The sequence below is a fragment of the Pelmatolapia mariae genome, linkage group LG1 (assembly GCF_036321145.2).
Source record: "Pelmatolapia mariae isolate MD_Pm_ZW linkage group LG1, Pm_UMD_F_2, whole genome shotgun sequence".
Lineage (NCBI taxonomy): Eukaryota > Metazoa > Chordata > Actinopteri > Cichliformes > Cichlidae > Pelmatolapia > Pelmatolapia mariae.
Window position 1 is genome coordinate 31,271,405 of NC_086227.1, and position 27,135 is coordinate 31,298,539.

At 37.2% G+C, this 27,135-nt stretch overlaps 2 protein-coding genes across 4 annotated transcripts; one reads left to right on the top strand and one right to left on the bottom strand.

Moving 5' to 3' along the window:
- The first annotated feature begins 1,035 nt into the window (after window positions 1–1,035).
- On the top strand, window positions 1,036–15,272 carry dpep2 (dipeptidase 2). 2 transcript variants are annotated; one of them, XM_063478850.1, is made up of 12 exons: window positions 1,036–1,133; window positions 1,606–1,753; window positions 1,848–1,974; window positions 2,085–2,214; window positions 3,584–3,734; window positions 4,212–4,281; window positions 4,931–5,107; window positions 6,104–6,188; window positions 6,272–6,347; window positions 7,377–7,512; window positions 7,621–7,756; window positions 15,211–15,272. In XM_063478850.1, the coding sequence occupies exons 2-12, from the start codon at window positions 1,608–1,610 to the stop codon at window positions 15,270–15,272; spliced, it is 1,296 nt and encodes a 431-aa protein (XP_063334920.1). In that variant the 5' UTR covers window positions 1,036–1,133; window positions 1,606–1,607. The 2 variants fall into 2 exon arrangements, with proteins under 2 accessions (XP_063334920.1, XP_063334910.1); XM_063478840.1 differs by lacking the exon at window positions 15,211–15,272 and having other exon boundaries at window positions 7,621–8,378.
- Window positions 8,649–27,135, bottom strand: slc12a4 (solute carrier family 12 member 4). 2 transcript variants are annotated; one of them, XM_063478816.1, is made up of 24 exons: window positions 26,913–27,135; window positions 19,094–19,191; window positions 18,873–19,004; window positions 18,377–18,523; window positions 17,947–18,001; window positions 17,486–17,616; window positions 17,084–17,325; window positions 16,607–16,821; window positions 16,177–16,341; window positions 15,718–15,816; window positions 15,538–15,595; window positions 15,231–15,405; window positions 14,787–14,905; window positions 14,475–14,573; window positions 14,206–14,325; window positions 13,913–14,017; window positions 12,787–12,955; window positions 11,959–12,154; window positions 11,517–11,686; window positions 11,117–11,248; window positions 10,673–10,780; window positions 10,361–10,548; window positions 10,052–10,185; window positions 8,649–9,946 (listed from the first exon to the last, which is right to left on the bottom strand). In XM_063478816.1, exons 1-24 carry the CDS (start codon window positions 27,046–27,048, stop codon window positions 9,855–9,857), a joined length of 3,285 nt encoding a protein of 1,094 aa, XP_063334886.1. In that variant the 5' UTR covers window positions 27,049–27,135; the 3' UTR covers window positions 8,649–9,854. The 2 variants fall into 2 exon arrangements, with proteins under 2 accessions (XP_063334886.1, XP_063334897.1); XM_063478827.1 differs by lacking the exon at window positions 26,913–27,135 and adding an exon at window positions 20,236–20,339.

The window sequence follows — 27,135 nt, forward strand, 5'->3', positions numbered from 1 at the left end:
CCTAATCTCACTACAGATCACAATGTTGTGATCAAACATCATAGTCCACAGAGACTCCTGCCTGACCTCATCATCTGTCATCCTGCTTATCACCATTGCAAAGAACAACGGATTCAGAGCCGATCCCCGTTGTAATCCATCAGTCTCCTAGCGCACACCTCACCACTGTCTCGCTGTCCTCATGCATGTCTTGTACCACCCTCACGTTAGTTTCTTGGCACTCTATGATCTGTTTCGTCACATCCTCAAAATACACAGTGCAGCTCCTTCTGACCTTCTCAATACTTCTCCATCAACACCTTCAAAGCAATCATCGCAACTGGCAGTCTCTCGGCATGAAACTAAACTGTTCGCTGATTGTCACCTCTCTTCTTAATGCAGCTTAATTCAACTTTATCCCTCTGTAGTTACTACAGCTCTGCACATACACTGTACACTTCTTTTGCCTTCCTTAAGTTTCTTAGTGATCTGGATTGTGTTAAACAATCTGGTCAAAAAGTCGACTACCCTCTCCAACCAACGTAAATTCTTTGCCAAATCAAACACATGGGTCATTAACAATGTGATTTACTATCTGGCCAGTAGATGGCAACTTCAAATTTTCAGGTTTTATTATGCTTTCAATTCGCATTCGTAAATTTGTATTTCCAAATAAGGCGACGCAGTTTAGCAAATAAATGTATACTTAAAACCGCACATACTAGTTATGGAACCTACAAATACAACAGTATAGAATACTTAAAAAAGGAGAAATACAGTTTTTGTAGTTTTTCCTCACATCTTCAGTTATTTGTTTGTTTTGCTTACCCCTTGATAGCAGGCTATACCACTACCAAACTTGGAAGCTGCTATAAGTCAAAAGAAGAGCGACAGAACGAAGAAAAGCATGATTAAGGTCCTTGTAGAACCCAGTCCTGCAAAATGCAGTTCTTCTACATCGTCAAGCGATAAATAATTTATATCAATTAGCAATTTTCCGATAGCACATGAATGCAACACACAGGCAGCTCTCCACCAGTTTTGTAAAGGTTTGCTCTACATTTGTGTGGGGCGGAGAGCTGGAAAGTTGGTACAGTGTATGTACAGTTGCTAAACAAAGTGGCCGTACAGCTCATTTTTCAGCGACCTGGCTGGTAAGTATATTGTTTAAAATTTTGCTGTTCCGCGCTGTCTATAGTTACAAATGTTTCATTGTGAGCATACACTAATTATCCCGAGCAATTACCTTTTTCATTATTCCACTTTCAAGCACGCTTAAATGGTACGTTGTTTTTATTGGCTATTTTAATGTAGACTTAAGTTTCAATAAAAAAAAAAAAAAGCCAAAACAGACGATCCCAAAATACTTATTATATTAGTGTTATCAGAGTTGCAGTTTAATGTATTCCAGAACTCATGCATTCGATAAAAAGCAGGAAGTTCATTACGATGATATTTAAAGGTGCCGCTATAATATTTCTGTAACACTCCAAGCTGCGCTGTGATCCTTTCAAAATAAATTACAGATCCAAAATATTCTGTGTGTGCACGTGTTGATCATTCACATTTTATTCTTCTTTGCCTTATCAGATAACTGTAACGCGTTGATGCGTGTTCTGTGTTCAGATATGCCTTCTTGGAAAAGTGAAAAACATGCTTCACACAGCTTCTGGATGCAGTTTATCGAAGCTCTGGTGGTTTTCTCTCTGTGTGCCAAAATATCTGGATGCTCTGACGTAGATGAATTGATGTCCACATATCCACTGATTGATGGGTAAAGTGTGCTTCATACATACAAGATACGTAAATTATCATAAATTAAAATGCCCCTCCATTTTGTATCACCCACTATCCCGTCTCTCTGTCAGTCACAATGACCTTGCTCTCCAGTTGAGGATTCGTCACAACAACTGCCTAAGCCAAGTTGACCTTCGTAACCTCTCCAAAGTATCCACAGACATATCCCGTTTCAAAGCAGGCCATGTGCAGGCACAGGTATTACAATTTCACAAGTGTTCACAGCGCAATTTGGAAAAAAATCCATCTACATCTGAGATGTATTGGTTAGTAAAATGTGTCTAATGTTTTGTGATATGTTGTATCAGATGTTTGCTGTCTACGTACTGTGTGGTGCTCAGCAGAAGGATGCTGTGAGGCTTACTCTGGAACAAATAGATGTGGTGAGACGTATGTGCACTGAGTACCAGGAGTTTGAACTGGTCACATCTGTCCAGGGTATTGTACACTTTCTTAATAATAATAATTAACTATATTTCTATGGCACATTTCTAAACCAAAGTTATAAGGTGTTTCGCAGTATTTACACAAAACATTGGTTTAAAAACTATTCAAAATGCATGAAAACCCCTTGGTTTTAAGCTTGGACTGTGGAACATGTAGAAGTAATCGATTCTCTGATCTATTAGACGTTAGGACTTCTAAAATAGAAAGTGCAGCTTCACCGTGAAGTGATTTAAAAATAATCAGTGGAAATCTTAAATTGGACTCTGTAGTGAATGGGAAGCTAGTGTAAATCTGCAAGGACTGGAATGGCATGTTCATCTCACCAAGTGTTGGTGAGCAGTACTGCTGCTGTGTTTTATAGATGGTTCACTCCTCCAAACTTTTAGGTATGTAAATAGTGAGTTGCAGTAATCTAATCAGGAGGAAATGAGGGTGCGGATATAAGGTATGCTGTTATATTATTCATACATAGTGGTCTGAATTATGCAACAAATATTTCACAACACAAGACTAGTCTGGACTTTTGATATGCTGTTTGAAATTAAGTTGTTGATCAGAAATAATCCCCTAAACCTCCAGCAGATGATTTTAGGTCAGTGATTCATTGTTCAAGGTCAGCAGGGCGACTATAAGAATAATGATCAGGACCAATAAGAAGAACAAGAAATTAAATTTTATCCCATCCTTAATGCCTGTGAGATAGGAATGAATGAAGTCTAAATTTTTGTGTTCTCCAGGATGAAATGACTCATTCTAACTGGCAGCCATTGCCATAACAATGGTCAGATGCTTGTGTATAATTACAAATTACATAGCCAAGTGGTAACAAATGTAAACTAAACAAAATAGGCCCTAGGACTGAGTCGTGGGAGAAACTCGATGAGCTAAAATTAACCACAGTGATTCTAAATACTCTGTTTGATTGGATTAGAACTATTTGGGTGCAGTTCCACCTAGCCCAAGCTCATTTCTGAGTCTGTTGAAGAGAAGGATGAGGTAATATGAACTGTAAAATTTCCAGGGTCCACACTCATTAAAATGTCGTGAAGTTAATTCTGTAATGTGATGTTTTTCTAAAGCCAGATTGGAATAAATCAGATAAGAACTTCCTACTAACTACTTTCTCAAGAAATTTTGAAACTAGAGGTAATTTGGAGATAGTCATTTCCTTAATGTTTTTAGATTACTAGATTACTGTTTTGAAATGTATCTTGTTTGTTTGTTTGTTTTTCTAAAATATGATGGATACGTTAGCTTGCATAGCCATTTCTTTAATCAGATGAAAAGTAGAACTGATAACTGAAGGTAATGATGTCCAATTATGTGTTTATGTGCTTTGTATGTGTGCCTGTCATTGCAGAGCTAAAAGAGTCTAAGGACAAGGGTAAGATAGCCTGTTTAATAAGTATCGAAGGAGGCCACTCTATTGACAGCAGCCTTCCTGCCCTGCGGATGTTTTACCAGCTTGGAGTCCGCTCCATGGGTCTCACGCATTCTTGTAATACACCCTGGTAATAGGAAAAGACTTTTGAATTACTTTATACAGCATATATTTTACGGTATATCTAGTACTTTGTATTTAAAAAGTCATATCTCGATCTTTTCTTAAATGATCATTTAGGCAATAAATTAGGTTTTGAATAGAAATTCTATTTTATCAAATATGTAGCATTGGCTCTGTGATGGTCTATTGCTACATAGCAACTTTAAAGCAGGAACTACTAAGATACATTTAATCTAAGAAGTATTTGTTTATAGAATAGGAAAGATAGAAAGGTGAAACATATTTACATTTTCACTGCAACATCCTTTTCTTTTATGCAAATAACCTATATATGTCCTCTCTCAGATATCTCACATTGACTATAGCTGTGGGTATCTGAAGCAGTTCCCTTCAGATACCCAAAGTAATTTCAAGTAATTACAAACAGGAGAAGAATAATTTGCAGCACTTGTGACATTAAAATACATATATTGTTTATATGCAGGGCTGAATCATCCTCAACTTTTTACCCTGTATACAAGAGAGAGAATAACAGCCTGACATCCTTTGGGAAGGTAATTCTTAGTTTCAGTAACATTAGCCACAGCCGTGTTTCATTATCTCACATTCCACGGAGTAGTATGTCAGTATGCATGCCAGTTTTGCCTGACCCTTTTTCAGAAAGCATAAAAACATATCAGTCCTTCCATACTGTGTTGAAGAAATAAGAGGAATTCAGTTGTTGACATAAAATTGTATTAACTAAGTAACTATTATAACTATTATAAAACTACTACGCATTATTGCTGTTGTTATGTTTGCATTAATAGAGATTGTATAGTTATTGTAACTTGAGAACCTTCTAAATAAAATGAACCTCATTACTATTAGAATTTGGGAATACTGTGCATACTAAATCTTCTCCTGATAGGAGGCTGTGGAAAGAGAATCTCTGTTAACCCAAACTGGACTTTTCTCATTTAATAACTCCTTGTGTATTACTGGAATATGGTAATATATTATAGGCATCTTATTTAAACATAGAAAACATCTTTATTACTCCTTTCCCATTCAGATGTCCCTCTCAACAGCAAAGTGCAGGGACACTCTTGATTGTTATCTGCATGAGTGTTTTCTAATAGTTTACATGTAACAACATCCTCTCCTCTGAATAAATGACTTCCTTCCTGATGCTACCGAAATGTTCTTAATTGTGCTTTTGAGGCCGTGGTCGAGGAGATGAACAGACTTGGAATGATAGTGGACCTCTCCCACACCTCGTGGAACACATCCTTTGCTGTTCTGAGTCACTCTAAGGCTCCAGTTATTTTTAGCCATTCCTCTTCATACTCCATATGTAACCACAGCCGCAATGTTCCTGACAATCTGCTACTTGAACTGGTGAGAAATACAACCTTAAAAGTAATTCCTTGCCTTCTTAACCGCTTGATTAAACAACTGTCTGATCAGTCATATTGATGATTGGCTCATTTTAATTGTGTCTCTTTATGTGTATATCTAAAGAAGAAAAACTGTCAGACAATTTTTGTAATTGTTAGGCTTTTTGTGTATCAACAGCATAAAACATTTATGAACAGATTTCCACCATTAGAAATTATTCAGTTTTCACCCACTAAGAGTTATTGATTTAAATCCTAAGGCTTTATTTGCACAATCAACTTAATGCATTTTTTCTGTCTTTATGTCGTTCTGTGTTCTCCATGATTTCTTCAGCCATCTTTAGCTCTTGCCATTTCCCCTTTACTTGCGTACACAGACAGGCACCAGAACGTGATCTCACAGGATGAAATAAAAGTACTATAGTGAGGACCTATTAATGAGAATATCAAATTGTTTACCCTAACAATGATAGTCATTTTCCCCCCTCTACTTTCAAAAAAATGCTTATACTGGTTAATGACAGGCTGATAATCAAGAATTCAAGCTGTGTGTAAGCCTACTGTCAACAGTGTCGGGGTAATTTCAGGCTCTTTTTTTAAACTGAGAATATTCTTTTCTTCTTTCTATTTATTAATCAAGTTGAAAAATAAATAGTATCAATACTTACATTTTATCATAGCCACGAATTTGATATTTCCACGTTTTTTTCTGTGTGATTACTCATACACATAAGCTCAGTAAATCATCATTTGAACAGGAACAACTAGATGAAACAGTTCTAAAACCCTCTTGACTTCTAGTCTTATTGTTTTTCTTTTTGGGATCTGAGTGGCATCTTGATATGCCAGACATAATAATTTACACTATATTCAGATGAAATGATTAAACAATAACTTTTCTGTAGAGTGTACACATGCATAGATTATTTTAGTCTGTTTGGTGGCATTTAACCCTTTTCTCCACTCCTGGTAATGACCCTGTGTGTTTTTGTTTCAGAAAAAGAACCAAGGGTTGATCATGGTGAATCTCCACAACACATTTGTTTCCTGCAGAGATGAGGCTAACATCTCTCATGTGGCTGGTGAGCTGTCCATCTGGAATGGATGTGTTTGAGTTTGTATTTCTTATATCTCAGTTTATACATTATTCCACTTATTTTTACAGACCATTTTGATTACATTAGGAAATTGATTGGAGCTGAATCAATAGGAATTGGAGGGGATTATGAAGGTGCTACAAGGTAAGAAATCAATTTGCAATAACCAGATAACACAAATTATTAGCTAAACAGGTAATTGTTTGTTTGTAATTGTTGTGGTAAATGTTGCAAACAGAAAATCCATGCAAGTTACCTTAAATCTTCTTTATATTCTATAGTCATGATGAATGAAAAGCTTTTGAGACAAAACAAAGCTAATACTAATAGGCAACACGCTTGTCTGAGGCACTCTCCAGACAGATTATTTCAAAGGCTGTTGTTGAGCCAAATCAATTGTGTGGTTTTTGTTTGCTTGTCATGATATCAGCAATTTAGCTGTCCAGTTGTCAACAGACTGAAGTGGGTTGAAAATCAATAACTTTATACCTCTAATAGGCATAAATGGAAGGCTGCTATGCTGCGGTAGATTTTCTGCAAGATGGTGGATATTAGGTTATTGCTATGCATACAGAGGGGTGATAAATTTAAGGAAAATCCGAATCAGAACTTTTAACCCCTACAGTGAGAGGATGCAGTGACTCTGTTGTGCTGCTGGGTGCAAAGTGCTAACACGTTTGGCTTCACTTGTCCTCTTAAACGGAATTGTCTTAAACAGTCAGTATCAGGTTGTTTTGTGATGAAACAAAAGAAAAAAGAAAACAAACCTCATTATTGAATACTGCAATTAATATAAAAATGCCATGAATCATACCCCATGTCTTTAACATTGACCAAATTTCTTCGTTGCCTTTTGGAGCTTTTGTTCCAGCCTGTTACAGCAAACTTTAAATAAAGGAATATAATAAAGGTTAAAATTCTTCCTGACCCATTGACTTGCAGAGTCGATGCCAAGGGTCTTCTTGCAGAATTCTTCAGCCCAAAATCTTATTAGAACTGAGCATAAAACAAATCATGTTTCTGTGTTTACTTTTGTAATTCCATGTGTGTCAAATGTATGAAACTAAATGTATTTAGCAACTCCATAAATTTCAGAATGAGGTATTTGTTTCTACAACGGTTCACCTAAAAATAATAATTTGAGAGTAATTTTGTTTTCATTTTGGTCAAAAGCTTCCCTCATGGGTTAGAGGATGTCTCAAAATACCCAGCCCTAATCCAGGAACTGCTGAGAAGAAATTGGACTGAGAATGAGCTGGCTGGTGTCCTTCGATATAACTTCTTGCGTGTGTTTGAACAGGTTGAGAGGGTGAGCTAGAGAATACATTTATATAATGAGAATAGGTGGTGAAAGATTCATGAGTTTAAGTATTTTATATGTTGGCATACTCCCTTTCCTTCCTTTATTTTCACCAAGGTCCGTGATCAGTTGAGTTCAATCCTACCAAGTGAGGTCCAGATTCCATTTGAAGAGGCACACAACCCATGCAGGCTAGTCCTTAGACGTCCAGACCCAAGAAGCCTGCCCTCAGATCAGTCCTCTGGAGCAGAAGGTGGATTACCTGGTCTGTTAATCCTTGCCACAGTTCTGGTGCTTTCCAGAATATTTTTGATTGAATGAATATTAACAATTAATCTCAGTTCAGCCGTATCATTCTTTTGAAGTTGTATAGGAAGGAGTACGTTGTCACAGTGCTGCACGTCAGAGGAGATTAGGAGGAATTTAATGACTTTAATGTCTAACCTCATTTTTGCTATAATTAAAATGCAAACTCCTGTACATACGTTAATCGATTAATTAAAATTTCAGAAGATGTCTGAAAGAGACCTCATGGTTTTATCTTTTTTTTTTAAATTCACTATTTATTTTGTTATTTAGTTTGCAGAACATTTTTTTCATGATGTCCATAGAAGATTACAAAATATAATAGAATGATAAAACTAATAAATATAACTTTAGAGATTATACTTTGTATCTAGGATTGACTAGGAAACAGCTTAGAAGCTGAGGTTGTCTACTTAAGTTTATAATGTTTCAAGCACTTTAATAAAGTTGTACAGAATATCAGTTTCAAAGCAAATATTTGTTCTATTTACTCTTACACCATAAGACAATATTATGGTTTTACGTCATTCATGTAGCCTTGTTGCTTACAACCCAATGGCAATAAATTTGATAAGTATCTGCTTTGGTGTGCTCACTTGAGGTGGTGATGTTGATCTTCGTGTAATCATAGGATTTGACTTGGTAGTTTTATTGCTTCTTAAAAACCTATAGTTATGAATGAAATAAAATACGACTCTATTAAAGTTCCTATTGAAGTAGTGGACTATGCCAAAAATACAGTAACCAAAAAAAAAAAGAGAAACAAAAACAAAAAATACATATTTAGTTTGCTGCAATTAACAATGGTTTAAATAGCATAAATAAATTTGAACCAGGAATGCTGTTCTGACATTGAGTGTTTAATAATTGCACACTTGTCATACTTTCCATAAGACACACCCTTGCCTTTAAAAAAAACTATTTAGTCAACACAAAAAAATATAGTCGTTCCAGACACTACACCCTGATCTAAAATACTGATTATCTTCAGTTTCTCAGGAAAAACATACACAAAACAAAGTCTAAAAACATATTCAGATTCTAGATTAGATTAATTTAAAGATGTAATCCTTGTAGAGTTTCAGTCCTAGTTGAATTAGTGATGCCTGTGGTAATATAAACTATTAGAAGCTACAAAATAGTGTGTGTATATGTAGTCTGCAAAAAAAGTTCCACACTAATAGGTATAGATTTCATACATATAGCCATTATTTTATAGAATGGATTTAGAGTGGCAATTACAGAAAGGTCAACTGTAAATAATATGAGTAGATTTAAAAAAAAAAAATAAACCATAAGGATTCCAACTTTAAATTAAAGCATCTTTTTTATAAACATGTAAGCTGATCAGTATACATGCAACAGTTTAAAGGTCATGTTCATGAACACTTTGACTCATATCTTAAAAAAATACAAATTCTTACTCTTTTTAAAATCTTGCTTTATAACGTCCATCATCCAGATTTACAATCTAGATTGTAAGCCACCTGTACAATACACAAAAGATCCATCGCTTTGTTCGATACCCACAGTAACATTTTCTTTATTCTCATCGGGGAAATGTTTAGAAAATAAATAAATAAATATTTGTGTTCCCCTAAAATAATCAGAGAACTGTTTCAGAATAATAATCTGGCATCCTATTAATACTGTTCTAACAAAATGTGTAATACTCGGTACATTCCTGCCTATCAAATTGCCAAATATAGCTTTAATATCATGTACAAGAGGTACAGAATCAGTACCTTAAAAAATAATAACAAATTCCCAAAAGTTTGTTTCTGACAGGTTTTGAAATAAAAGAACATCAATGACAGCTTTCATTTATAAAAGAATGAACAAACAGGATGATATGTATTCAAAAGTGTCCCAATATTCTACAAGAATAGAATGAACCTCTTTTTATAATCAAAAGTCCATAAAAAAATTATCAAATTTATGCATCTACGCATAATTGTCTGCAGGCAAATTGGTTGCCACCTTTTGAACAGAGGTGGAATTTATTCTGATGAGGTCAATGCCCTCGTATAGCAGCTCTTATTTAGTCATGAGTAGATAGTAATAACTTCCCGCCCTCCACCTCTCACCAGAAGCACCCTTTCCAAACCTTCAGTCAGCACCTCCAGAAACTCCATGTCTGAGGTACCGTTAAAGAAACTAGACCAATTAGACAAAAACCTATACATTCTGTATGCAGACTACAACCCAAAACAGCAGTTTTAATTTCAGTGGCAAAGGATACAGTTCTCATCTCCGTCTGTGTTTCGAGGTGGTCCTGGCATGTTGAGCAGTACTAATCGAGCATCATGGGATCTGTTTACTATTACTTCGTTCAGCTTCACAGCTGTATGCATTCTCCGCACATTGGACTGATCCCTGGAATGTAGTAATGGAGACAGTTTGATTTGTGCCTCTAAAAGGTTTTCACTCAGACACACAGAGAAGTAATAGATAAAGTTTCAATGTACGTGCTTTTACTGGTTAAAACTAAAATGGTTTAATCATTCTAGAAGAAGCTGAAGGTAACTTAATCTGACTTAGCTGGACTCACGGTTTAAGGCTTATGAGCTCTCTAAAGTTCTCAGGTGCATTGTTTTTGTTCCTCCTCTCAGCCTCACACTTCTCTCGAGTCCATGTCATCTGAAGCTTCTCTGGAGGAGTTTCCACAATCTCCTCTTCCTCATCTGAGTACAGACTCCCCATACGCACCAAGGAGTGTCTGTCCTTAACAAGCTGAGCCTGGGGATTCCATAGGAGTCAAATGAGGTTTTATTTTGTCACTCTATTAAGCTTAAACTTGAAAAATGCATATATTTCACAAATATAACTTTCCGGAGTTTAACAAGGTTCAAAACAACCCTACCTCTCTCTGTCTTTCTGCACTGGAAAGCCTCATTTGCCTCAGCATTTGGGACCTCTGCTCCATCATTAATGTTCGTTCATAGGTGTATGCTGAAATGTCACTATCATGCTGAAATGACATTTGGGGGGGAGTAATGTTAATGGATATAGTAAATGAAACATAGGGAGTTTGGAAGTGCAAATGAATTCATTCATGGTGTTCTGTTATCTGAAATATTAAGTTAAGCACTAGTTTGTTCCAGCTTTTCATTTTTCTTCACGTACAGGTTGGTGGAGCCTTATAGTAAGCAACGAACTTGATGTTTTCAGTTTAACCTGATGTCATACACAACTGGTTTGAGATTTTTTGTTAAATGACCAAGTCACTAACAGTTTTTTTTTAATCCAAAGCATAAGTATTCCTTTTCTTTTTTTTTTCAAAATTAGTTGTATAAGTGGGACTCACCATCTCCACCACTTCCACCTCAGCTTCTATTCTCAGCTGATAAAGAAAAGTGGCCAGATCTTTCTTCATCTGGATGCTATTGTCATCCATCTGGGCTACAGTAAAGATGCGCATCTTGCACTTCCTCCAGACCTAAATTACAAATAAAGTCTTGAGATATCACAACGATAATACACTGTGTAATAAATAAATCATTAACAAAAAGAAACCTCAGTTTTAAAGGCAATTCCTAGAACAGCATATAAAGTCAAACTTAACAAAGGCGGGTTAAAAAAAGGAATTATTTAAACAGATTATTATTTAATCGTGTTTTTGATGAAAAGTAAAACATTTAAGCTCAGAATTAACATGAATTTAAAAAAACAAACAAACTCACATATATGTAATACTTTTATCTCACCTTATGCTGTTTAAGCAAGAAAGGCAGCAGCATTAACATCCCCCCATCATGGACAATCCACCACACATCAATGTTGCCATCTGTGAAACGTTCATGGTTGCTTGGATAGAAGGACACATTTTTGGGCACCATCAGGGCCAGCTGAGCAGCTGTCGTGCAGCGAACCGTGTCTGGGTTTGGATGAAAATGTGCAGGCTAAGATATTTACACAAATCACATAGTGTAAAAAGTATAATGGATACAGATAATGCAAACAAATGAATGGCTAACTAGATATATCGATCCAACTGAAACCCATGGTTAAGCATCCACAATGTATATTTACAAGTTAGACTAGCTTTATTATAGAGGTTTGTAGATTGTCTAAAACATAATCTGGGCAAGCAGCCATCACTGGGGACCCCACTGAATTTGTGAGGTTTTATTTTCTTAAGATTCTTACTTATAAAAGTCTTCCAGGCTCGAGGGTCCTCACTCTGTCTCCAGCCATATGGCCATCCCATCACCACAGTGTTGTGCTTCATACCACCTAGACCACATGACTGGATCAAATGGACAATGCCCTCCCGTACCTTAGATGCAACCACAACCTGGCAGAAGCCTTTGACCCGCTCAATTTCCATCATATTCTTGATAGCCTGGGGGGGGTTATATATAGGTTTTACATTGGTAAACTACACATAGTAGACCTACATAATAATCACTGAAGAAAATAGATAATTAGTTATAGAAATGGAATCACAGAGAATGATAATGAAGCTATTCATCAGATAAATTAAATGCATGTGTTTGCCTCCCTGCTCAGTATCCACAGTATCCATCCTAATGAAAAACATATGAATAACCTCAGCATTTAGTGAACAGAAGATGAGTTGTTTCAGTATTTTCTTGCAACATAGCCAACAGAAAACTTGTTTCTGTTGTTATATTCTCTGGGGGAGTCATACCAGTCATATCACATTAGGAAAAATCTTACAGCACTGTCCCTTATTTTGTCTGAAATGGCTCATTGGTCGTTAGACCGCTAACAACAAGCAGTTTGCTGCCATACCCTTTGAATAACATCACAAAGGCATTAAAAATAATAATAAAGCAATCACCGCAGAAGAAATGTGACATAAATTTCACAATTCACGCTGAAGCATTTCTATGCTTCATTGTGTTTTTCAAATTACAAAGGGTGTTCATTTGTAACAATCAACCGCTTTCTCAGCAGCACAGCATAATAGAAAACAATAGAGTGCTCCATGCATCCCTTTCACGCGTCTACCTGCTCAGCTGCCTGCATTTCTCCATAGCTGTCCAGGAAGTTACCGTGGATAACAGAGCCCACAATGGTCAAGCCTTTTCCTGCTTTCAGTTGCGAGGCAAAGGTGAGCAGTCGGGGATATTTTACATGGAGGTCCTCATCTAGTTTCAACAGCACCAACAGTTGAGGTCTGCAATGCGGAAAGTCATAGATTATATGAGAATGCATCCTCTCCATTTGCAATGTACAAAGTAGTAAATAGCAAATGGAGAAATTCTAATTCAGTGCTGCAACTCTGACCAAAATAAGGACATCACGAATACGCTCATGACTATGAACTATGACTCACCATAAACAAGGAATGATGAAAGAGTGGGCTGTGACTTTGCACTTGTTAATTACAAACTGTAGGATTGTTGTTTAACTACTGAACCACCAGTGTTCCAGATATTTAGACCGATATCATATTTGTTTCAGTATGAATTAGGTCCTATCGAAATACTGTAGTCTTAGGACTGATTTCCATATTGACCAGAATTATTCGAAATATTACGTAAATACCAAAAGTTAGCCCAGTTACCTAGATATTTTTGACTTTGCTTATTAGGCTATCATCTTTACATTTAATCTAACTATTGCCTTGATTGAATTGTTTTCTGCAGATAGTGACTTTTTTTTTTCTTTCAGTGTGACAGGAAGTTCAGACTTAGTGTGGTAATATCAGTGTGGCAAGCTAACTTACTGAAACTGCCAAGCAGTCACGCTATCAACTAAAAACAAGGAAAAAAAAAAACTCTGACTAAAACTTCTATAACATTGGTTGTGCATATATTTTAAACATAACAGTGTGTTCAACATGTAGAACATCTGGCAGTAAATTTCACCTCGTACTTTTTATGTTGTTGCTGTATTCAGAATATGTTGTGCTGTTACGAGGAACCAGTACCAATGTCAGCTATTTGTTTGTGGTCAGTGGATTGCAGGATGTTTGATGCTGCTTTGTTTATTGTGTGTACATTCTTCTCATGAGTAAACACACATGTGGAAACTTTTATGTCCCAGCATGCAGCATGTTCCCCGAAAATGGGATCCAAATGTTAGTATCTAAAGAGAAACAGTCAACGCTGGTGTTGAGGTGTAGCTATACCTCCAGTTCTTTGTGTGTGGTGGTCCAGCCTCTAGTCTTAGTAGGGCATAGCGTGCAGCGCTAAGAGAGAGTCCTCTTATGCCATCTCCCCACTCCTTCTCTGCTCTGTTTTTGTTTATGAGAGGAAAAAAGTCATAGTAATGCGAGACAGATGAAATAATTAGTTGTCAAACAATATTCACTACTTATATGCAAAGGTCACATGGAAAAACAACCACCACAACAAACCACATGAGAATTTATAGTTGTAGGATAGCAACATCAAAGCAGTGTAAAGTGGATTCCAGACGTACCCCTGGTACTCAATGTACTTATAGATCATCCCAGCAATGCCCATGGCCACAATGGCATAGTACCAGGAGGAGATGAACATCAGAGCAAGACACATACTCATGCCCAAGAATGACAGAGCCCTGTTAGTACGATACATAAAAGCTGAAATTATTTTTTTTGCATGATAACGTAGGTGCCACTGGTTCTCATGTGTCACCAATAAAACTATAAAGGGTGCAAAACTAGTAAAAGTCATCATAAAACATAAATATACAACACATTTACTTACCAGTGGTAATATTTGAACCTTGGCCTCCAGTTTGGTGTGCGTAAAAGAGTTTGCACTGCACAGGCTAAGTTCACAAAGAGATAGCACATCAAGAAGAACCTGTTAAAAGGACACAAAATAAAACATGTAAAGTAGATAATATAGTAGAGCACCACAGAGAGGAAATTTGATGCCTGTGATAAGTAAAGTGATAAAAGATTTTAACAAAAAGATAAAAGATATATTTGATGGTTCTGATGAAAGAGAAAGGCCTGTTTGTGGAATATATGCTCAATATTTTACAATAGCATAAAATCATATATGTGAGCTTACATGGAAAGAATAGGAGCCACCATGTCCAGAGAGGCAATAAGGATCCCCAGCTCAGCGATAAGCCCAGTCAGCAGCAGTGCCCACGTAGGCTCCCCATTTGTCTTACCATGACCAAACACCTAAAAAAAAAAAAAAATTCAAATCATTCGCATAAAGCAATGCAAATGTCTTCTTGCTTCATACTGTTTTATATTCAAACAATCCTGTAAATAAGATATTACCTGATGCAAATAAGTATTGGGAAGTTACCGCAATTATTCAAATATTTGAGGGGGAAAACAAAACAAAAACGCCAAAAGAAGGAAAAAAATGAAAATTGGATTAACCTATTTTCTTATTATACTGTATGTGTACAGAAGCTATTTCTGTTTTACTTTAATGTTACTTTAATGTTTAATGTTACTTTAATGTTTTTCCCCTACAGAAATAGCTGTGCTGTCCTACCCTCAGGAAGGGAATGATGTTGTCCTTTGCAATGGCTTGTAGAAGTCGTGGAGCTCCTGTGAGAGACTGCAGGCCTGCTCCAACAGTAGAGAAGAAGGAGCCAATAACAATGACCCATGGAGATGGCCAGGCAAGAGTTCCCACCACCAAATTTTTTTTAACTGCATCCCCAAACCTGCAAGTACAAGCTGATTGAATAAATATCTAACTATTATATGTATATTTATTTATTTTCAATTGTGAAACCTTACCATTTACAGTAAGCGTTGTAATAGTAAAGTGATTATAATTGCAAAAATAAACGTACTTGTCCCTAAGGACTACTCCTTCAATGCATGAGCCAAACAGGACCACAGAACTAAAATCTGATTACCATAAGTTAAGGATCTCAAAGTAAAACCAATGTGCATTGCATACCCGCTTTTCAGTCATCTTTAAATTGCAAAAATAAACACTGTGAGTTCGTATTCGCCAGAAGTGAGGATACAAACAAGTGAAGTGGTGGTAATGGCTAAGATAGTTCCCACAGGGATAGACTTCTGAGCATCTTTGAGATCACCAGATCTGTTGGAGCCTGCCATGATACCTGCAATAAGAATGGACCACAGATAAAAACAACACATATTTAAAAACTGTTAAACAATGCCCCCTACTGTCTGTACGGAGCATTGTACCGTCTCCACACAATTTGACTATGCATGTGTTTTTACTTTAGAAATGAGAACATGAAAGGTAGCATAAAATTACTAAATGCATATTAATGCTTTAAACTCTAAAGAACTTTCATATAATCGCACACTCAAGCTATTGTCACAACCATGTCATGTTTGATGAATGTAATGTTTAAAAATGGGTTTTTACTTTTCCAGTAGGCTGACGTTAGTGTCATAAAAGCTGTACATCTTATTCTTAAAGTTAGATTGTCAGCTTTATCATACTGTCCTACCTGTGGCAGATGGAAAGAAGATCCCCACCAGAAGTGTGAATGATGTAGCAATATCTGCTGACACATACATGCCAAAGTTCTCCAGAGCCCCATGGGCATTCACAGACTGTAGCCCCACCTTCTCCAAGAGCTCTCCCTTCTCTAGGTAGTTTCCCCACATGTTGTCTATAGCATGAAAAAAAAAAGATAGATTTGATGTTTAGACAGAACTTAAAATTGGATTTTCATGAACTTCAACGCCTCAGTGCCATTGAAAAGAAAACTTCCTGATATCACATTTATCTCTTTGTAACGTAAGACTACATGAGATTACATTAAGAAAACAGTAGGGCAGCTTATTTTCTACTAACTTGTATAGTTCATGCCACCTCAAGGGCAGCCTACTCTTAAAACGCAGCATACCAAATACTAATACCATGTCAGTTTTTACCTCTAATAATTCCGCTGCCAAGTCCAGGGATGCCCTGTATCTCTGTCACATTGTTCTGGATAAAGTAGTCATCACAATGAGCACTGCTCATGTTCCCTGGTAGGCAAAACTTATCCCACAGCTGACTGGGCACTGTGATGTTGCCCTTTATTATAGTTTTAGCACAGACGTCGAAGCGATCTCTGACCAAAGTCCTGTTGCCCAACATGCAGATACTACAACAATAACATGGACAAAAGATGAAAATATCAACGTTATACATCAGTATAACATAAAACATATCAGCTGCATTAGTATAACCATCTATTAAACTAATTTTGTCACTATTTTTTTTTAGGAATGATCACCTCAAATTAACTTCACTAAGCCTGTTTAGGCATTTAACTAATTTTACTATTTTAGAAAAAAAAAACATAAAAAAAACCCCATATTTCTCACCATGTTTTGTTAAGACATGTTTATTTTACTATGACTTACGGGAATTCGGGTGGATGAGTCACAGATTTGATTGCCCCAGCATAAATCGCGACAATTGAGATAATCACACAGGCCAGAAAAAGAGAGGCCAACTTGTTGACATATTTGACTCCTACAAAAACGACCACAGCCATCAGGCTGAGGCATAAAGAGCCATAAACTCTCATGTTGTTCAGCATGGCACTGTCACTCCTATGGGGCTCCGTGTCATGAAAGATGGCTGCCTGGGGAACCAGATATTTCTAGAAAGGAAAACAAATACAATAAAAATCATAGCAGGATATAAACCCTATACAGTTTAAAACCCATGCTATGCAACTAATAAACCATATCTAGAACTATATTTTATTACACAAATGTGAGCTTGAATGCAAAAGGAGAATATCATTTTGGCAAACTGACCAAGAAGATTTCGATGGCCCCCAGTATGTACATGGCAGAAGCAAAGGTAGTGCCCAAGTAGAAACACAGCCCCACAGCTCCTCCAAATTCAGGACCAAGTGAGCGTGAGATCATGAAGTAAGCTCCCCCAGCTATACACAAAAGACATCAACACAAAAATTCACTGGAAATTTCTCTCATTTTCTTTTTCTTTTTTTTTTGGGGGGGGGGGGGGGGGGGGGAAGACTACACAAGACCACATGACATTTCTTCCTGCCACAAATGGAAGAATACGCACTGAAAAATTCCTCTTCGCCACTTCAGAGCACCCAGCAGATTATATAGCAAATGCCAATGTGCAATTTTAATTAACTGGCAAAATAGTCTACACATATTTAAAACGGATAAAAAAAATAATATAGAATAAAATTAAAGAAACCTTTACACTGAACTGAAGAGAATAAAGAAGTTCTAAGTGTTACCTGGAACAACTCCATTAGTAGCAATGGCACTCATAGATATGGCTGTCAGCATAGTCTAAAAAACAAAAGAGAAAAGAAAATAAACATATGCAGACACCACGGCAACTTCTCTTTCTTGGGTATAATGTTAACATCTGCAGATCAAACTGATAGCTAAAGAAAAGTCTTGGTATTCATCTAGTCCTACAAAGATCAGAATATGTAACTTAGAACATGCACAGTATTTGTTGAGACAAGACAGTGGGGGCATGGTGAGCAGAAAAAAACAGTTTAGTTTTGAATAATTGCTGCAGTTTTACGTAATCCAACATTTGAATTTGATTGACTGGTTTAGCAACAAAACATTGGCTAATGTCCCACATCGGTCGGAGAACTAAGCAGGTTTTATTTTGTGTGTATATCTGGGTATAGTGTGCTTGTGCATACTAACACATGAACAGCACATAAGGACAATCAAGAGGGACTGTACGATGCCAGCCATCCCGACAATCCATGTCAGTCGGAGAAAGAGAATAACGCCAAAGATGTTCTGGAGACACGGTAAGTAGACTCCCATCAGAGTGCCCATGTTGGGAGACTGAGAGGGGGGGGAGAAAGAGAGAGAGAGAGAGAGAGAGAGAAGAGTATTGAGCATGACATTTCAGGAAACAAGTGTATTGATCATTAGTATTGATTGATGTACTTTTTAAAGGTCATTCAATCATGTTATCAGCTCGTTGCATGTATCCAGGTCTTACACAGCCACAGTCTAAATGCAGAGTGTAGAAAGGCATTAGCAATCAATCAGCAAGCCTTAATAACATGGACAAAGTGGCAGGGAGAGAGCCACCAGTGGAGTATAATGTTTCCAAACCTCAAAAGACAGAGTGTACAGATTTTTAAAACAGTGAAGCACAGTGTTCCCTTGCTCTGCCCCGACTACTGACCTTGGGGGTCTTCCTACGTGACGCCTCAGCACTCTCCTCCTCTTCATGCTCTTTGGCGCCCTGGGTGATGTTGGTGTAGTTGACCAAGCGACTGAGCAGAGAGGAAACCTTCGGCCGGATGTCCAGCTCTTCCTGAAAGAAGATAGGACATGAAGTTAATCTCATCAGATTGATTTTAATATATAATCTGACAGAAATTTTGCAAAGTAAAAATAATAAACCTCAAACAATGCCAGGTTCCTGTCATAGAAGTCATTCTTCTTGCTAGCAGCATCAGAACTGTTGAGGAACGGACTGTCTTCTTTATGGTTGCCATGTCCTGTTAGAGAAAGGGATAGAAAAGTAAATAAAAATAGAATGAAAACAAAGATGTGGAAAACCAGCAGTTTAGTTTAGGCCTACCAAATGTTTTTCTTGACAGTAAATATGGCAAACATTATTCTCATTTACATAAGCAAAGCTAATGACTGATTCACTAATATGAGGTATGATTCCCAAAATGTTTGTAAAGGCTGAAACAATATTGTAGCATCATTACAGCATCTTGTGATGGTAAAGTCGAGCACTTCTTTAACAAAAAATAAATGAAAGCTATATATAAAATGGACAAAACACAATGGCCCAGTGAGTCTCAAATACCATAAAAAGTCATTGATGGATTTACACCAAAACAGACATCAACACTTCAAAGAAAGAACAACTGATGGATTTTTTTAAATTAATAATTATCTGAACTATATAAAATATGTGACATTATTACAGAGGAAAAACATTATCAACACTATTGCTTGTACAGGAGCAAAAAATGAAAACAAAAAGAAACAAATAGTAATTAAATTTTTTATTCCATAGCAATTCTTCTTCGCATTTAACTGTCACTGCTAATTTTAATTGAAACATCTTAACAACCTTCACGTAGCAGTAATCTTTAGAAAGACAATTCATGCAGCAAAATTGCAATGAAAGGCCAAAAGCAGCACAAAATGACAAAGTCCAGGTGATAAATAGGATTATAATTAGATTTCACTCTCATTAATTTTTGCGTTTGAGGAAGAGAATCAAACAGAGACAAGCACAGCGCCTGGGGCAATTACTGCACGCAAAGCAGCTCTGCTAACTTTATCACACACACACACACACATTCACACCCATAGGCATAAACACATCTCATTACCTAGAAATTACCTAATCTTGGATTATTGGAGCATGTAAACTTTAACAGCGGCATCTTAAAACCCAAATGAATCCTGCAACAAAAACCCAGCCAACGTACCAAGTGGACATGAAATAGAAAAGTATTCTCAACTGTGCAGAAAATACCTGCAAGTGAGTTGGCTGAACTTCCATGCTGGTCCTTACTCACCTGTGTTCTGCGTCCCACTGCTGCTAACAGCGCTATCAGCGAGCATACTTATGCACTGTTTGTGCAGTGTGCAGCAGCGTATGCTATGTTCTGCTATCCAGGACACTCGGTCACCCAGGGTGAATACTCATTCAGGGGCCTAATCTAACACATGGTGTACAGTGAGGAGGGGTAAGAGGTGGGGAGTGGAGAAAACAGGGATAATTTACTGACTCACACAAACCACATACACACATATGTAAGACACAAGCCTTCTCACAGGAATATAAAGGCTGGGTTGGATTCAAGGTATCACCCTAAAGAGCAGTCTTATATTTTCTGCATTTCTAAATTGTGCTCATGATCATTTTGGATATACCTGTATGCAAAAATCACATTTCGGTGGGAATTTGTTTCTCCAAGTCAGTGCTCCAGGGCTGCAGCAACACAATATAAAAGATAAGCATACATGCAAAAACCTGTTATTCAAAACCATCCATTGCAAATTATCAGTAACAAGATATAATATGAAACGTGAACTTTCTCTTTACAAACGAAACCTTGATCTGTGAAAGTTTAAGGCCAAATTCATGTCAAACCCATATCTACAGCTGGAATGCAAGGATGACTAGGGGGCAATAAGAGGAAAAAAAAAACTATCTCAATACTGCCATCTAGTGTTGTCTTGATGTTTGGTTTGCCATGAGATGTTCAGTTGCTTCCTTGCAAGAACTGTGACTCGGTCATGCTGAATGCTCTACATAATAACCAAAGAGCTAAAACTTCAAATAGTTCAGCATGCAACTCTTTCCTTTTTCGGCAGGCAACATAAATCTGACTTTAACAATGAGCCAAGGAGACAGTAGGGGTTTCTTGTTAATAACCTCACATTAAATGTCTAATCTAAAAGATTAAAGATTAACTGGCCTGTTATGAAGGCAAACTGTAGTCCTGCTGTGAGCACAGAACAGCAGAGGCTTTACTGCATGTGCTAACTTGTCATCTGTGTTCCCTGCAAAACAGCTCACAGCTACAGCTAGAAGATTTAAAACTTCACTGCAGGAATAACACAGTTTATAGAAGAGTGTCTCTACGAAAAGACCTATTTATAAAAGTCAACCATCTATCTATCTATCTATCCATCTACGAAAAAATGTGTAAATAGATAAAAAACAAAAAAACAACAACAAATCTATTTACCAGCAGTGATAGCAAAGCTGATACAGTTTTGACGTTCTGAGTTCCACTATAGAAAAACCATCACGGGGCAGTCAGTACAACACTGTTACAACCACTCCAAAAATTTTAGACATCTGTAGTTCAGACAACAATGAAGGCTGAGTTCCAAGATAGATGTAGTGCATCTCATTGGTACAGTATGATATTAGTATACTACTAGCTATAGGCTTCACAGCTGATATGATCCCATTGCAAAATTGTTTTAAACAATCTTAAGTACTTTAACTCATAATTTCAGTGATAACAGGTCAAGTTTTGTATGAAAATTGTGGCGACTAAAAGGGATGGTGGCTCTAATGTTTGAAAAAGTCAGCATAAGGTGTGTTACTTTATCATTTTGTTTTGCATGTTAAGAACATCCAGTTAGGAGCATTTGACTAATGTATAATTGTATTCATTTGAAAATCATACTATGTTATATGACTGACAATGGTAATATCCATGTAGAGATTTCCAAAACAACAGAGACTATCTGGCTACTTCCACTTTAACAATTTAGCTCACGTCAAACACAACATGCAATAAAATTTGTCTATTGTGTATTAGCATTTCAAAGTTCTAAACAAAACCAAAGTTCAAGTTTATTTATGATGTTATACAGTGTATAATATACACTCATCAAATCTCACAAAACATGTTTGAGATATCTCACAAAATATTGAAATCCATCAGTGTTATTATGATATTATTATTATTATTATTTTTACTAACACTATTATTATGATATAGTGATAGTGATATACAAAATGAACTTATTCCATTAAATATTGTTATAAAACAAAATAAATAATAATAAACACGAGTATGGCATTACTAATATTCCTCAGGGTTAGTTTTACATTGACAAGTTAAAATACAGGGTGAAGGGTTAAGAGGGTTGAGAGAGAGCGAGAGTGTGTGTGTCTAGCAACGTTTATCTACTTTTGTAAAGCTGATTAGACATGGAAAACAATATTGTGGTCTATTAGCTTCTTAGGATTTGAAAAAGCCTCTTTGCTAAACTCCCTCTTTAATAAATATTTAAGACTTAACACTGGGCGGGAGACTTAAGTCCTAGCTTAGTCCATGAAGTAAGTTGGCAATGATATTGTACTAATGACAACTGAACACACCATCTGCAAACAGCTCACTCTTTCCCCCTCTGTGTGTGCGTGTGTGTGTGTGTTTGCTTTTATATAACAAATTTATACAAAGCAAATATTGATGTGTCTTTTCTACAGGGTTGGGCAAAGAGGATACAAATGCTGCGTGGCAGCAATACAAATAGTTAAAAGGCAAACTTGTTCTATCTTGTGCACTCAGTATGTGCTCTCACTACACATGATGGCACGTATGGCATGTGTACTGCACAAGTCTTCCACACTGGTGCAAGAAGTCACTTTTGGCTGCTCCCTTGCCACAAGAGGTCCCCATAGCAGGTAGATTCACATGTTTGAATTGGCAGAGTTTTAGAGATTCCCTGACAACCTGCATAAATGCTTAAACTCAAAGTAATATCAACCATAAACTCAAGGACACAAGACTTTTCAGCAGAACATTTTTAGTCAGCTCTCTTCTTGCTATAGTGTCTTGCTACCATCATTTTCCAAAATAAGCAATGCAAGCTCCCCTGAGAGTCTGAAAGATATGGCAACTCAGCCAACCAGTTCTGGTCCAAATGTGCCCATTGTAGGTCGTTTTTAAACTGGTACAGGCACTCTGACCAGGTTGTGATCAAATAGCTAGAGCTAGACCATTTTTATTTATGCAACGGTAGTTCTTCTATGCAATCAAATGACACAGGCCAGCCTTTTGCGCATCACTGAGCCTCTGGTATCAAGGACCCTACTGCACGGTGTCAAAAATTCCACTCTCCTCATTGTCTTAGCCTTTGGCAAGAAATCATGTAAGCAAGCAATGCTATTACAGCAAGATTTGTTGTAATGACAGTATTTCATGGCCAGTACAATCTGACCAGAGCAGAGGAATGTTAACCTGCTGAGACTTACAGCCAAACATATTAGCTCTGATGTGTGCTAATGATGAGAAAAGGGTGGTTGCTCAGTCTGATTACCTCAGGGGGTCGTAAAAGGTTTATCATACAATGGATTTCCAAAAACACACCAATAAAATAAATGGGTATGCCAGTGTGTCTGAAGTATTTGATAAACAAATTAACTGTAAAATGTAGTCAGCACAGGGAAAACATCTGCTGTGTCTTTACGAAGTGGTTTAAAGTTGTGTTTTCTGTAAGTAGAGTGAATACTTGTGAATGCTTGTTTTGTGTGAAAGGTCACACAATCTCCCTAGAATGCTAAACAGTATGCTGCAATGGGGTAAAAGATCAAACTACAAAATATATATTTCTTAGTACCTTCAGTACTTGCACAACAAGTACAAAAGGTTTTGTTTTTGTTTTTAATCTGAACAGTGCTGTACTGACGTGCCATTTGGACCCTCATGAACCACCCCAACACAGCTACTAGTAAACCCAGGACACAGTTGCATTCAGTCCTATGAGATCCTCAACATAAGCTAGGGAGGTGGAACATTCGGAGGTGGGGGTTCAAGCTAGACAGCACTGTTGTCACTTTCATGCAAACCAGCAGACAGAACAAAGATGGCTGACGACTGTATGGCAAGATAGCTGCATTGCATGAAATTATCCATTAATCAGGGTATGATCGTCTATGTCACCAGTGACAAAATGTATTACAAGTACTTGAACTCAGACATGTTAAAGGTTGTGAATAATGGCATACTTGGAAAGGTGTGTGTGTGTGTGTGTGTGTGTGTGTGATATTGTGTTTTAACTCTGTCACTAGCTCTATATTTCCACTCCATCCAAGTATGTTTATCTTTTGTATCAGAGTGCCACATATAGTCACGTGAAAAAGAAAACCTTTCAGAGAATTCTATGCAATTTCTCTATGAAACATTAACACCCTCAATGATTCCATAGACAGGACAGACATAAATAGAGAGTAAGTAGCAGCCAGGTGTTCTTAATTAAATGATCATTAGCAAGCATGAGCACCTCTTTAAAAAGCAACATTTTGACAGTATGCTGACCTGAAGCATTCAGGTGTGGCTTAACAATACCACAATCTTCCCAGGAGTGGGTATCCTATTAAACTCACTCAAAGTTCAAACCATGGAATACTCAATTCCCCAAAAATCCAGGGACTACATCTCAGAGGCTACAGGCCTCAGTTGTCATGCTCAAGGCAGTTCAAGGCAGTGCAATCAGAAAAAGACTGAACTGAAAGACTTGTTTGGAATAGTTTCCAAAAACAAAAAAAGTACATGTTAGCACAGTTTTGGTGCTCTTCTTCATCTGAATAAAACTATAAGACTTTCCTTTGGACAGTCCAGTGACTAATGCTTGGTAAATGGCCTGTATTTGTATAGTACTTTGGTCCATATTAGATCATGCAGCAGGACAATTATCTCAAGCACATCAGCATATTGACAACAGAATTGTTAGAAAAAACAAAAGCATTTAGGTGTTGCAATGCCCCCCAGTCAAAGTCCAGACTTCAGCTTGATTACAATACTGTGACTGGGCCTTAAGAGAGGTGTACGTAAACAAACTTACACAAACTACAATGACCTAAAGCAATATTTTAAAGCACAATGGGCAAAGAATCATAGAATGTAAAACCCACAGCAGAAGAATTCTGCTATTTCAGGGTCTCAACTACAGCAACATAATGACTGCACAGTTTGTCCTGTCCTGTAAGCTGAACAGAGCTGAATTCAGAGCCTTAAACAGACTTCGCACTGTGTCACTTCCTCCATGCTGCATTCGTCATACTGTAGCAGACATATACAGCATGTAACACTGCCAGGCACACCACTCCCAGGATGAAATCATCCAGATCATGCACCCATTTTTTAAACTGTTTACCACAGACTACTTTCCAGTTTTTTCTTCTGTCTAAATATGGATGAATGGAAAGATAATATGAAGAAGAAATGAATATGTATGTAGCTAGAATTACTTCATATTATACATATTCCAATCTTAATTACTAAAACACATTTCTTTTGATTACCATTTTCATAAATACTTAAGTATGGTATGATGCTTTAAAAAACATACATGTTAAAGAAAGGAAATGCTATAAAACCTCAGTCAACTTGAGTAGCTAAAGAGAGTTTAATTTCTACATCTGATTAACTGAAAAACAATAGGACATTTTGCTGTTCTAATCATTTAGTAGTTTCACATCCTTCTCCTTCTTCTCATCATGTTTGGCATAGTCATCCATGCTGCCTTCTGAAATTTTTAATGGTTGTTGCTTTTTTTTTCGCACTTCAGGAAGCTTCTTTTGTGGGTTAGAGAGAATTATGACAGCAGGAAGACAAGGTTAAACAGCAAAAGCCTTGTGGGAAACACAAGAAAACCTCAGAGTTATTTCAAGACAACTTGTGCCATTTTTTCAACTCTAATAAGTGGCTTCCATATGTTCTAGAAGTATACAAGCCAGGAGCTGCATCAACATGTGCTGAAATTTCTTCTTGTTTTGCTTCAAATATCAGTCAACTGGAGACTTTGGCTCACTGAAGCATGTGTAATCTCATCTGCATCATGGAAAATGTTTTACTCACACATGCACTCCCACATTTTTGGACAAACACAGCAGAACATATTTTTAAAAACTAAACAGTGGCTGCACTAGAATAAATAAACTAACACAGTCACATGGTAAGAAATGTACAGTGCTGCTTGTGGTTTGTGCAGCCTTCTGGGCCTTTAATAAAGGCAGGGTGCCCCTTTGAAGGCCACACCCCATGTGTCTCTTTTATTTAAAACAAATAAGTTCCTGCTCTTAACTGGCAATGCTCTCACATAATCCTACCCAAAGGCTACAAACTCAGAGCTTCTCTCTGTCTTTTCTTTCAGAGTATGGTTCCACTCTTTCTACCCTGATCCAGTGCAGTAAACAGCTTAGACAGAAAAGTGGGGAGGGAGGAATCTGCTTGTGTTTTGTTTAGCAGCTGATCTATGAAAGAAAATACTCCTGTGGTACAAAAAGAGCTCCATCTTTTGTGCGAGGAAGCACTTGAGGCCTTTCTTGTTGCCGGAGTACAGGCCCCACTCACACACCACCATCCCCTTTGTTTCTTCCCACCGCAGTTCTCACCCCTTTCATTGTTTCCCTTTGTTACTCATCTGTCCCTGAGTTTATGTTAAAAGACTTGCTCATGGAGGGAAAAAGCAGCTCCAATTTGATAAATGTTTCTCTAATTATACTCTAATATTAAAAACAGACTACTGCTTCCTGGCAATGGAGAATTGCCATGGTAACCATTCAACCAGCTGTTCAGAAGGCTCTCTCGGGAGGAAACAAATCTCAACAAATATATGTCCAGCTAATTAATTATCACTTTAGGGACACACTTCTTTGAACTATAAAACTTAAAAAGTCCCTTTGTTCAAAAGTTGAGAAGTGCGTAAAAGTTATTAGACTTACCATCAGAGCTGACAGTATCTTGATGATCAGGGTAGTCCTGTCCAGTATCCCTGTAATCAACCCAGTTAATCCCCTCTAAGCTGTCGTAGCTGGCCTGAACTTGATCTTTCACTGGTACGACTGTGAAGTGAGGCATGTTTTCATCACTCTTTTCGGTGTCTCTAGCTCAAACAACTTAGAGGGCTAGCAGTTGGGCAGCTTCAGCTCAACTCCCACTAATGGC